At 35.5% G+C, this 13576-nt stretch overlaps 1 protein-coding gene across 18 annotated transcripts in view; it reads right to left on the reverse strand.

Annotated features, from left to right (window-relative positions):
* Window positions 1–13576, reverse strand: part of ZNF385B (zinc finger protein 385B) — a 317869-nt gene that overhangs the window by 32913 nt on the left and 271380 nt on the right. For all 18 annotated transcript variants that reach the window (XR_014265142.1, XM_082466743.1, XM_082466742.1 and 15 more), the window contains one exon: window positions 219–381. Coding sequence is in view for 17 of the 18 variants with exons in the window: in XM_082466743.1 (XP_082322869.1) it covers window positions 219–381 (163 nt within the window). In the remaining variant the exon portion in view is untranslated. The remainder of the gene's footprint in view (window positions 1–218; window positions 382–13576) is intronic.

Consider the following 13576-nt stretch of genomic DNA (forward strand, 5'->3'; position numbering starts at 1 on the left):
TATACTTAAATGTATATATTTAACAGCATGGAATGGTAACATATCAAATGCTTAGATTCCGTGCAAACACATAACCCTTCCTGTGAAGGGAACATATTAATATTATAAAAACAAATCATGGAGAGTAACATGCAACAGTGGGGGGGGGAGAAGGATGGGGTGAGGCCAGAGGACCAGGAGGAACACAAAGAATGTAAAGAACAAAAAGTGTCATTGACCTGATTTGTCAGAGTTGTTGCCTGTGATTGGAGTGATGGAGCAGCTGGGATTAGCCTTTGCGCTGTCCTTGGAAGAAACCATTTTGGGTTTATTTTTCGTTGCCTCTAGTGCTTTGACCTTCTTGGCATGTTTACTTCCTTTGTAGTGGGCCTCGGCCTGGCTCTACAAAGGAGAACAAATCAGGCTCATTTTTTTGCTACTTACAAACAGCACAATGGATGATCATGCAGGAAAAAATACATTCAATCATAGGCACCACAGACGTTTACAGCTCAGCACTCCACTATGTTTTTGGCATTTAATGAATAGTAGACCGGTATCTAAGAGTTTTTTGCATACTGAAACCTTCTATACAACACAGAGGATCTGTGTCTTTCAAAACCAGACATTACACGAGTGGACAACAGGGTCAGGACAAAATTGGGGCGAAGGTGAACTTTGTCATTAGTGTCCTCCCACCACTGCCCATCAGGGTTACTTGCCAAACGTTTGGCTGGCAGCAAGCCGCTTTGAGTGTCCTACCCGGGCATGTCCTTCCACAGCCACTCCGTTTAGTTTCCCTTCAGCTACAAATCTGTCTTCCCTGCACCTACGTTCCTCTTGGCTCTGCTCTGAGAGCAAGTGATGTGACAAAGCAACTTGCTAGTGAGTGGAAATGGCACTACATTTTGGAGTCATCTACAAGCGCTTCATGTGTCATTTTGATGATTCCAGTTCTAAGAGTAGACAATATTAGCCACAAAGGAGGTAGGGACAATGCTTGTTTCTGATCTCAGATGTGATTCTGAAGTCAAAGCAGTTAGTATTACATTCACTTATACAAAAAGCATAGGTGAAACTGTGACTTCAGTACTAGATCAAAAGAAAGAAAAACGATCAAGGCAAGTGAATATTAAAAATTTTCAAAAGACAAAAACAAATTACAGCAAAACAAGAAAACATTTAGTCAATAAGCTGACATTTGGAAAATTCCCCTCTGCCTAAAGAATAAGGATTTTATCTTTTTGGCATCTAGTACAATGAACATATTAACAAAAGAATCTAAGTATACTTGCTTCAATTTCATTTTTAATAGACCCTGAAAATATAAACAAACCAAAACATATATTATATGTAAAAAACAAACTAAAACATATATTATATGGTATATTAGCGTAGTTATAAAGGTGAAGAGGATGATAAACCTGTCATATAAAATGAATTTCTGTTAGAGGATTTCTAAAATAATAATAACTTTTCTTTTTACATCAGTTTTCCGTATATACACCTGTATGTGTTTGAAGACGATTATACTGATGTTTTCATCCATCTTCCTCAACAAGCAGAATACAGGTGGTATGTATGTGCGTGTGCATGTGTGCGTGCAGGTAGGTAGGTAGGTAGGAGTGGCAATGGACAAAAGGAGCCAGGTTTTAATTCTACATTTCAATTAAAGACGTGATTTTCCTAGTACATAACCCCAGTCACCCAAGGTCAACAGACTTGTATTGACTGTACACAGTCCCTAACTTCCTGAATATCTTCTTGTAAATATTGTTTTAGACCACCATCGACTTATCATGGCTCTTGGTTCGTTTGCTAAAGGACTTCTCATGCTGTTCTCTGTCAAGTTGAAACACAAACCCAATCCCAAGAGAGGAGAAAAGTGTAACATTATTTTGAGTCTTATCACCCTCTGAGAATGGTTAAATCCAGCAAATATAGTTGGGTAGATATAAATTAAGAAAATATACAAATAAAAATTTAAAAATTGATAACATGAAGAAATAATAATAATGGCTGATATTACTGAGCCTCTGACAAGAACAGCTCGAAATGTAGTACATGTTTCTCTCATGTAAGCTTCACAGTACCCTGTGAGGCAGGTACAGATAGAAAACTGGGCACGAGAAGCTAAACAACTCATCCAAGGCCACGCACGTAGGTGGAGAAGCCATTATGGGGATCTGACATGCTTACGTGTGTACTCCTATTTAACTACATACCCACACGTTAGACATGTACATACTCACACTAAGTAAACAATATAATTTTATTAGAAGTAAAACATTACACAAAAATTACACACAAAGAAAGCACACTGCTTTTCATGACTCAGTGAAGGATTATAGTTTAACAGAAGTTTCTATGAGTAGGGAATACCTTCTTAATTCATAGGAAATATACCAGTAGAGTACATTAGGCCTGATCCTTCTGTTGAGAAGCTAAGAAAGGCCCACTTCTTAGGTATGTAACAATTTCTACAAGATATCAGGAGACCTAATAATTCATCTTTCCAAGTATACTAAACAGTGAGATGTTACTTTAGTGCGCTGTGGCTAAATAAACATATAGTTCTCTAAATAAAACCTCCTAGCACAAGATAAGCAGAGTGTCATTTCCTCATTACTATTTCCTGGCATCACTGCAGAAAGTTAACAGTATCAATTAGCACTTGGGATAAAGAGCCAGCTGAGTGACACCTCACTGGATGCCAAGTTGGAAAGAGCTCTCCAGAGCCATGATTCAGTTTCCTTTTGAGTTCTGGGGCATGGAGAAAAGCAAAACAAGGCTTCTTAGCCTCTACTGACTACTGTTTGGGAAAGATTTGGAATTAAGACAGTGGCAGACACCACTCATTCACACTTGACATCTTTCCAATTACCCTGTGGTATTCTTGGTAGTAGCACTATGCTGTCCTCAGTACTGTATCTGAGGTGTCAACAGCTTCTAAATCCTGGGCAAATCTTCAAGTGAAACGGAGACACTGTTAAATAGTAACACGGTTAACCTGCCTTCATTATTTGGGAATCTCCTTAATTGAGGAATGAAAGAAAAAAGGACAAGAGCCAGAAAACCCATGAACGATGCAACACAATCAAGCCCAATCAACGATGGTTCTCGTATCACTTCTGAGAGACTTGGTTAACCAAACAGACTTATAATATTTTACACCTCAGTGACTAGTCAGCAGACACCTATTTGTCTAGCACTAATGGCCTGCTTTCTGATTCCCTCCCAAAAGTGTTGCTATACACCCCAAACTGGCAGTGATCAAAGAAACCCCTTGCCAAGAATTGCCAGAATTAGAGAGCTGCCCAAACCACCATACTGACCCCCATACGGGAATTCATTGGTATCTAAGTTTTTCTTTCAGAGGTCACTCCAGTAGCTACCTGACCACCCACTGGTAGAGGAATAGCTTTGACAGGAAATGACATCTTGGAATTTTCTCTTCCATTCATCTCCATCTTTGTTACTAAAGACCCTCACTTTCCAAAATCCTCTACATCTTTCAGGACCCTACTGGTCCAAATAAAAAAGATAAATAATGAGATAATGTATTGCTTTACAAATAAAAATGCAATAATGAGCAATTCTATAATTCACTGAGCTCCCATTTCTGTTTTTTACCTTATTTCTATTTTGGACTTCAGAGAGGTGGATAGGATCTTGAAACAAGATGTTAAACTGTGTTTACTTTGTATAGAAAGAACAGTCCAAACCCAAACTGGCAAGTGGCTGAGATAGAGTAATGTCACTGGAGAAAGTTCTCAGTATTTATTTACCAATGGACCCAATGTTTTTGCATCTTAAAAAGTAATTGGAACTGTTCCCTTAATTACAGAAAGTGTATCATTAAAACTATTGGCATCTGTTTTTTTGAGACGTTAGATTTCAATGTGTTAAGCAGTGTTAGATGGGAAAGAGCAGAGGTCAGTTACTTTTCAAAAAAAAAGTATATAAAAAAAGTATATAAAAGTATATACTCTATATACTAAAATTTTAAAATTCTATTAATGAATACTGTAAATTATAGAGACTGTATTTTGAAAAAGATTTTTCCCCCATCAACCTAATAGAAGTAGGTTTATGTGAATTTTTTTTCAATGTAGATAATGGATAATAAAACGAGTCTTATTTAATGTCATAATTTCTTTAACATCATCACAATTTAGTTAAGAATTCAGCAAAAAAGTATCTTGAGATGCTTACCCTAAGAAAATAAGACTGCTTACTTCTCTATTGCATTTACATTACAGCTTTTGAAAGGTATATTTACTTTGTCTTCTGGGCTGGGGGTCAATATCTGAGTCAATTTAATGATAAGTTTTGTGCAAACTCCTAGTAGGTACAGTAGAGTTTAACTGAGGCAAGATGAATTAAATGAACCCTGGCAAAATATGCCCTCTCTTCCAAATTGTAAGGGGAGCAAATCATGAACTTCACCCAGAATGTACTGATAAACCATATTCTCTAAGTTATTACCCTCAAATGGGAACATTAGTGTTCTGTACACTAACATAATCTTGAATATGTAATAATGGGAACATTTATAAGTTATGAAAATATCTAATTTTCTCAAAGAATTATGCATATGGGACCTAACGTGTTAGAACTTCTAAATCTTAAGAATTTTTATGAAACACATGGATATCATCTTTTATTTTTATAATACATTATAAAACATTAAGGCTTTGTTAATAATTACTTAATATTCTTGAGTCACTTATTTTATGATTTTCCCAAAAGTATTCAAAATTATCCACCTCTCTCAAATTAATTTCAAATTTTATATTAAACTGGGACATTTTAGTTAATAATTCTCCACTACCTTGAAATATAAAGAAGAGTTTATAGTGATTTCACAGTTACATCTCAAGTTCCTAAAGTGTTTGAGAGTGCTGCTATCTTTCAGTGGGGAAATGGATTGCCATGGTATGCTTACTAAGAGCGATTTTTTGTTACTCAGTGATAAGTAATGCAATATAATTCAAGTCTCTGCATTAACGCTGTGACTCTACAGCTAACTAATTCAAGTCTTCTGATGGTCTTTTAAATTAGGCTCCCAGGCTTCTACACATTAATTTTTAATCAGTCTAGAAGGTATTACATTTACTTCCATTTCCATATTAAAGAAATTTACATAAATGATACAAAATAAATCTAAAATTAGAATTTGCATTGTGTCTCCTTATATTTGATATATAATATCCTTACTGCAGACAAAAGTGGCAAAGTAACTTTGAAAGAGTTGAAGAATGGCTTTAGTAATGTTTTATATATGTTTAATATATTATTTATTTAGCATTACTCATTTGAAAATCTCTTTTACAAAACAGATTTTTGTAAAACTCCTACCCCAAAGCACTAAACAAATTTTTAAAACCCAGCAGATATTTTATAATTCAAAATTAAGTGAAATATGTAAACGTGAAGATTAATACCATACCCTTTCAAACATACAAATATAAGTAAGAGAAAATAATAAAACTGTACCTCTTCAGTAGTCACTTAGCTAACCTGAGTCATGTTAAGGCTATCTTTACATTAAAGTACCAGATTAAACTAGAAGTTTCCATTGCAGATTAGTCTGGTCAACCTTCCTCACATATAAAAAATTGGTCTGCTGGAGGAAAAACTAAAATAAAAATGCCCATAATTTTGATTCGCCCATAAATACCAGAATATTTCAATATAATCAGTGAATGCTAAGTGGTCTTTCAGTTTCTGATTCCAAGTAATATTGTTCTAAAAGTTCTATTCACCAATTAGAGTCACAACAAAGGTTGTTCATATATGAAAAATCAATGTGAACTCTGTCTTACAAGTCTTCTGAAGCGCCTATTATACGGTATAGACTCAATGAAAAGTTTTTGAATTATATATATAGGATAGAGTAAGTAAAATCTTCTAAAAATAGGAATTTAATGCTGGGAGTCCATTCATTCTTCCATTCAACAAATATTTATTGAATACCTATTATGATCCAGGCATCATTCCAAGTGTTGTGGGATGCAGGTCTTACATTCTAGTATGGGGACACAGACAATAAAATACAAATTTATATATATTTTACGGTAGTAAGTGTTAAGCGATACATTTATGAATGTTAGGTGGTGCTATAAAAAAATAAGGAAAAGTAAGGAGGATAGACAATGATGGGGTGGGTGTCATTTTAGGTATTAAGGAAAGTTTCTGTTGAGGAGGCATTTGCACTGAGACCTGAATTAAGTGAGGGAGTTAACCAGGTAAATACCTGGGAGAAGAGCCTTTAAGGTCCAGGGAACTGAAAATGGCTATTCTAAGGATTTTGACTTTTATTCTGAGAAGATGGGAAATCCCAGCAGTGTTCTGAACAGAGAAGTAACCTTGTTTGACTTCTGTTTATAAAGTGATCGTTCTGGTTACTGTGTGGAGAACAAGCTATGTGTGTATGGTGGGGCGGTTGTGGACGAGGCAAAGTGGAAAAGGAGGCTATTACAATCATCCAGGCAAGAGCTGAAGAGAGTTCAAAATAAAATCCCACTGAAGGATAAGAAAGGCTTTAAAAGATGATTTTCTATTCTATTATAACCAGTAGTTATAATATTTGGAATATCTGCAATTTTTGAACTTGAATCAACAATGATTTCTACAGAATTTCATTTCTGTCCAATTAGCTATTACTTTTGTTTCTTTTAAATTTAAATTGTATTTATTTTTTATCCAGGTAATATAATCACACAGTTGAAAAGTATAAAACAAAAGAGCGTACATAGTGAAAAGTCTACCTCTCAGACTTCGCAACTAGTTCTCGTCACTTTTTGTGTATCCTGCCAGAGATAATTTACATGCCTATCAAGCAAATATATATGTATGTGTGTATTTTCCCCTTCTTCCATTTTTAGACAAATGCCTACATACCACATATGTTGTTTTGTATTTTGCTTTTTCTATTCAGCAATAGATCTTAGATATTTTTTAAAGCGAGTAATTAGGAAGTTTTCTAATTTTAAAATGGGTGTGTATATTTATTCCATTACATGAATGAACCGTAATTTATTTCAACCGTATGTTATTGATGAATATATAGGTTGTTTTTCAAAGTTGTGCTGTCACCCTTGATGTAAAAATAGACATTAGATGCTTCAAATGATTATTTTTCTTCTTTTTTACAACTAAAAATGATTTTTAAAGTGCTTTAATTGAATTAAAGCAGACATTCTAAAATATCCTAATTAGTTTCCATACCCTAATTTGTCATTATGGATATATTATAGTTATACATTTTCCTAAACATATTTCTGGGAATCAGGCAACAAAATGTGCACACACCCTTGCCTTGGGCTGAATAAAATTGTATGAAAATTTGAGAAAAGAAAGGGCCTTGAGATGGGCCTTCCATAATGGAAAGGATTTCAAAGACAAGAGATATACACTCTCAATAAGGAGAGGACTATAAGAAAGAAGTATTTGGCAAAACCAATTTTTGTTTAGGGAAATGTGAATAATCCAGTTTGAGTGAAATGTGGGTGTGTGTGGAGTAGGAATGGAAGAAAAGATTAGAAAGACAAGTGCCTTATTATTTAGGCCTTAAATACTAGATAGTGGGAAGACAGTTAACAATAGCATACTTAATTAGGTAGGTAATGAGAAGCCATTGAGGGCTTTTGTTCTAGCACACTCTGATCCAGCTAAGACCTACAAAAAGGAAAAAAAAAAAAGACAGTAGAGTAACTAGAAGGTTCTTACCACAGCAAGTCAAAGAGTAATGGGGTTCTTAAACACACAGATTTCAAATTTCAGGGGGCTCTATAAACCAAAAGCCAGAGCTTTCATAGAAAAGGAGCTATTCCTCCTATTAAGCAAGTCTCTATCTAGATATTCTGTTCCTTTTTGCCTTTCCCAGTGTCTATTACCCTTTCTCTTTTTTAACATTTATACTCAACTCCCCCTTCCCAAATCAAATCCTTATCATTGGTGTTTAAACAAACCCTGATCTCCCCAACCCAAAAGAGACCATCCCTCAAGCTACATTCAGCCCTAGCTTTTCACCCTTTCAGCTTCCTTTCACAGACTAATCTGGTCAATTAATTGTATGCACATCTCCAATTTCTCTTCTCTAATCTGGTCCACCTCAATCCACTGAAACAGACATCACCAAGACACCAATGCCTTAAGTCCTAAAACCAAGAACATCTTTTATTCCTCATCTTACTTGACCAATCACGGGTACGTGACCCTGCTGATCTCTCGCTTCTTCCGGAAGGCACTTTTCCGCAGGCTCTTTCCGAGGTTGATGTTCCCCCACCTACATTTCTGAACCACGTGCAGCCTCATCTTCCCCTGCCCAGTCACTGAATTGTTGACATTTTCCAAGGTGCAGTTTTAAGCCTTCTTGTCTTCTCACTCCAAACTTTCCTGTCTACTCTCTGTTCAGTTTCACCCACACAACTTTCCCAGCCACCTCTATACTGATAATCTCCTGGTTTCTACCTCTCTAGTCCAGATCTCTCCCCTGAGCTCCAGACTCATAATATCCACTTGGATATCTCAAAGCACCTTAAACATAAGTTCAAAACCAAACTCCTTGTATCATTTGTCTCTGCTTTGCTGCCAAAATTACCTAGTCTTCCTTCTAGCATTCCCTTTCTGCTAATAGCACCACTCTACCTCTATTGTAAGAGCCAAATCTAGGGATCATTCTCATTGTCACACTCTACCTCCACCCTCACATTCAATCACTAAGTCCTACAGATTTTACCTCCTAGATATTTCTCTAATCAAGACAATTCTTTGTATCTCAACCACAACCATCTTGGTCCAAACTGCCATCATCTTTCACCTGGACTGCTGCAACAGGCTCTTTAGCGATCACCCAAAGGCCCCTCCTGCTCCTTTACAATCCCTTCTCCACGTGGCGGCCAAAGTGATATTTTAAAAATGCAAACCTCATTCCTCTGCTTAAAATCCTTGACATCTTTTCACTGCTCTTGGTTTAAAATCTAAAATCATCATATTCAAGACCTATATGTCCTACTCCCTACCTACCCCTAGTTTCATTTGGTAGCAGGCTCTTTGTTTTTTCTTGGAGGAACTGAAAGAAAGTGTGGCTGGAGTATAAGTACAGTGCTAGCCTTTTGCACATGCCTAAAATATAATACTATCTCTTTTCTCTTTTCCTAGTTAATTCCTATTCATCCTTCAGAACACAGCTCAAACATTATATCCTTAAGAAGCCTTCCATCATCCCCCAGACTAGGCTACATCCTAACTTTTTAGATTCTTTTCTTTATAGCACTTCTCACAATTTAAAAATTATTAAATTTTATAATAACTTGATTAATGTTTGTCTTCCCCCACTAGACAATAATATTCGTTAAGGCTTGTACCTGTAAGATTTTTGCTCTTCACTGTACCTCTTGCACTTAGTACACTGCCTGAAACATCTTGACATTTGATAAATACTGATTACATGGATGAATAAATTAATGGAGAAAGAGTTTTTATTACTTGACAATAGAATTAAAGTAAGGGTAGAGGAAGAAAAAATAATTGTAGTTCCCTCTAGAAGTTTCAGGCCCAAATAACAGGGAAAATGGTAAAATGATTAACCAAAATGCAGTTGTCGTGGGGTGAGGAAATTTTGCAGAGGAAAATGAGATTTCAGTTTGGTTATCTACTTAGGCTGCTCATGAGATACACAGTGGAGAGGTTCAACAAACAATTGAAAACACAAGTGATGGCTGAGAAAAGAGGCTGGGGCTGGAGACATCTATTTTGGAACCACATTATGAGATGATAGATGAAACCCTGGGGATGGATGAGATTCTTGATGAATTAAGAATAGAGAGGAGAAAACCCATTTTGAGGAAAGAATCTTGAGAAACAGCTATATTCAATAGGTAAGATGAGGAAGAGAAATCAGCAGAGGATACAGAAAAGAGGCCATCAGAAAAGCTGGATATACAGAGTAATAAAACAGAGGTCAAGGGAAGTGAAAATTCCAAAGGAAAAATAATTAAAAATACATACACACAACTATACTTTTTACTGAAATATAACAACATCTTAAATGCTAAAATACTTTTTTTTTGTAATATCAAAACAACCTCATAAAATAACTGGAAAATAATATGAGGTCTTCGTGTCCTTGAAGAATATTTGATAATGTTGCAGAGAAAGCATAGTGGTAGCCATGTCTGTGGAAATAAGGGGCTTATTTATAGCTACTACTCCAAGGAAAATTATGAGGAATGCAGAAAAATAGCGAGAACACAGCAACCAGAAAGACTGCAAACACAATGTCAGGTTACAAAAACTACTCTGAATTCAATAACAAAAATGGTGACAAAGAGTTACCATTTATTGTTTGCTGTGTACCAGGCACTAAGTACAATGCACTAAGTACATTACAGACAGCATCTCATTTAATCCTCATAACAGCATATGAGGCAGGTATTATTATTAGTCCAAGTCTACAGAGACTCTGAAAAGTTAAGTAACTGTCCAATACCACACTGCCAGAAATGGAAGACCCTGGATTCCAACCCAAGATTAAAAGATTAGGCTCTTAATCACTGCACCATTGAAGCAAGTCCCAAGCCCAGGGTCCAATCAGCCTTCACCATGGAAGATCCAAAACAGAATAGACTCTCTCCCTTATCCCCTCTGGTAAAAGATAGTCTTCATTTCCTTAGACAGGATGATCTGGAGGGGAAAAAAGGTCTGGGGAGGTGACCTGTAAAGTCATATAAGTTATAGTTTTCATTGTAGAGAATGGATTCAGTGATTCCCAATCAATCCTTGGGTTGTATAAATCAAAGTTTAAAAAAAATCCTCTTTAGGACCATGTATTCACCGGGGGGACAGTAATGCACAAAGCATATTCAGTCCTTGAGCCAACAATTGTGCATGTGTGTGTGCGTGCGTGCATGTGTGTGTATTAGAAACATATATTAAATAGTTATATAAATAAGGTATCTTTACAAACTGTGATACATTTCATGGAGGAAAATTATTGGGTGTTATAAAATGTATTCTTGGGAGTGGGGCTAGTTTACACTAGGGAGTCTGGACAAGCTCCTGTGAGGAAGAGACATAAAACGTGAGACCTGCAGGAGGAGTAGAGACTAGACCGAAAGGGAGGGGGGAGAAGTAGCTTGGCAGCTTTATCAAAATAAAAGAAAGCCATTGTGGCTGAAGGCTGGCTAACAATGGAGCGAGTGACAAGAACTGGACTAGAGATGTGCATACTGGTTAGAAACCTGTATTTGGAGGATGGTAAGTGACCAAGAGAGGGAAGATTTTGGTATCAAGAGTGACCATAATCAAATAAGTACCTCCTACTTCCTGCAAATTCCTGCCTGACTTCTGCCTATGATGAGAAGCAGTGGACTGAAGCAGGGGTCACCAGTTGGTATGATTTTTGGGGTCTGGCTGCTTGATCTATCTCAGTGTGGAATGAGCAGATTCCTAACAGACCAATTGCTCAGTTATTGGAAAAACAATTCTTACATACAGTGGGTCACTCACCTGTCTATCAAGATAGCCCCAGGTCAGAACACAAAATCAGTGATTTATGGAGCATTCTGTCAATTTGATCAGTGCAGATAACTAAATTGGATAAGTCATCCCTCAAAACAATGCTTCTTTGGCCTGAAATATAAAACCTAGATACCATGTAAGTTAAAACACTTGACTCAAAAGATTTACTGGGAAAATGCTAACCAAGTCGCAGAAAATCATTTGCTTAAAAAAAAAGAGAACGGTATTAGATATTACTAAATGATTATAATTTCAGAAAAACCTCAACAATGTGGACTAATTTGGGTACAGGGCATAACGAAATGGTAAAAAAAAGTTGAAAAAGTTGAACATTTTTGAAGAAATGCTGTTAGTTACCATAGATTCTTAGGTGAGGTGTTAAAATACATAAGAATTATTTTAAATTATATTATCACTTGTATTTTAATCAGTGCCCTTCAAGTGCTTATGTAAGCTTGAAAAAATTGGTTCTGTTGGTATTCTAAATCACTATGCTTCAACCTGCTTTGCAACACTCATTTGCATTATCTTTGAAGAAAGAATTTGGACCAAACGAAAGTACAATTCAGCCCATACCTAATTATCACAAATCCCTAATTAATGTCATCAAAATTAATAAGAATTTACTGCATTTATGAAAATGGAAACTTATGCAAAAGACAATTATTCAATGTCTAGATCTTTAGAAAACTAGCTTGAAGAGAATGTCTTTCAGATATTCAAATTTTGTATTTTTTAATCTACATCTGCACATTTAGTAATTCTATTCTGGCATTTTACAAATATAGGCATCCATCATTTCCTCAACATTTACAGATGTTAATGAATATCCCCTTTTATAACCATCTGTGTAAATGTACAAATTAAATCTTAAAAAGAGATTGTTGGTATTTTTAATTTAAAAGCGCATATAGGGCATTTTGTTGGCTTACACAATTTAAATTACAAAACTATAACAAATAACCTAAGTACCCCTTTAATGAGTCCATTCTTTCCCATTCCTCTCAAATGATATAAGAAAAAGCCCAAAATTCATGACATGAACAAATAAATCATCACATAAAAGGACTCCATAGGTGTCTCTCAAATGATATAGAATGTTATTTCTTTCCAGAGCAAAAACCAGGTCACCTCACAGGTCACAGGTCACAGGTCACAAGCTCACAGGTCAGAGATAATGAAAGCTACATTTCAGAGAACATTCAGTGGGCATTATTGAGGATAAAAAGGAAACTATTTGGTGATTACAAGTTTAAGTCAGCATAACCTATCTCCATACTAAATGTAACATGTATTTAAAGTAGCACTAGAATTCCTATTAATGGAATAACAAACGTCTGTGGTATACTGAAGGGGATGGAGGAGATGTCCACTTCAGTACAGGAAACAAGAGGCTGCACTATGTGTAGATAATTTAAAAACAGTAATAAAACTGACTAAAAATAGGGCTGCTTTTTATTGTCATTACAGGCTGGCAATTCTAAAGTTAGAAATAAAATACTCCTCCCTGAAAAATAATTTGTTGGTCTAAGTTTTAAACAATTGCTGTGATTACAGTGAATTTTAATAATATATATGTAAACTTGAAATTAGCATATCTTTTTTACTTATCTTTTAATTAACTACATGGAAGTTAATATAGAGAACTTGCTATATCATCAAACTCCCAATTCACAATGACTCTGCTACAACCACTCATTTTGAAAGTAAGTTCCTAATGGTTAAGAATCGTTTAAGTTCGTTTCAGATGCAGTCAGTTTGCAAACTCGGTGCCCCTCATATTCTAGCATTTCAATAGTTGATTTGAAATAAAGAATGATAGCACAGTGACTGTAAAGACAAAACAGAACTTGAAATACTTCAATTCTCTCATTTTAGAAATTCTGATTAGAATTTTTATTTGTGTTTAAACTTTAAGGGTGAGACAGTGCCAACTGTGAGGTGTATTATTCTTGTTTGGTAAATATAAATTTTAGCTTATACATGATGGATTTTACTGACTTTGGCTAATATCTTTGAAATTGAAATTTATGCTTCTTTTTAGGTTATTCTGTGCTTTAAAACTAAG

The sequence above is a fragment of the Balaenoptera physalus genome, assembly GCF_965194825.1.
Source record: "Balaenoptera physalus genome assembly, chromosome: 6".
NCBI classification, from domain to species: domain Eukaryota; kingdom Metazoa; phylum Chordata; class Mammalia; order Artiodactyla; family Balaenopteridae; genus Balaenoptera; species Balaenoptera physalus.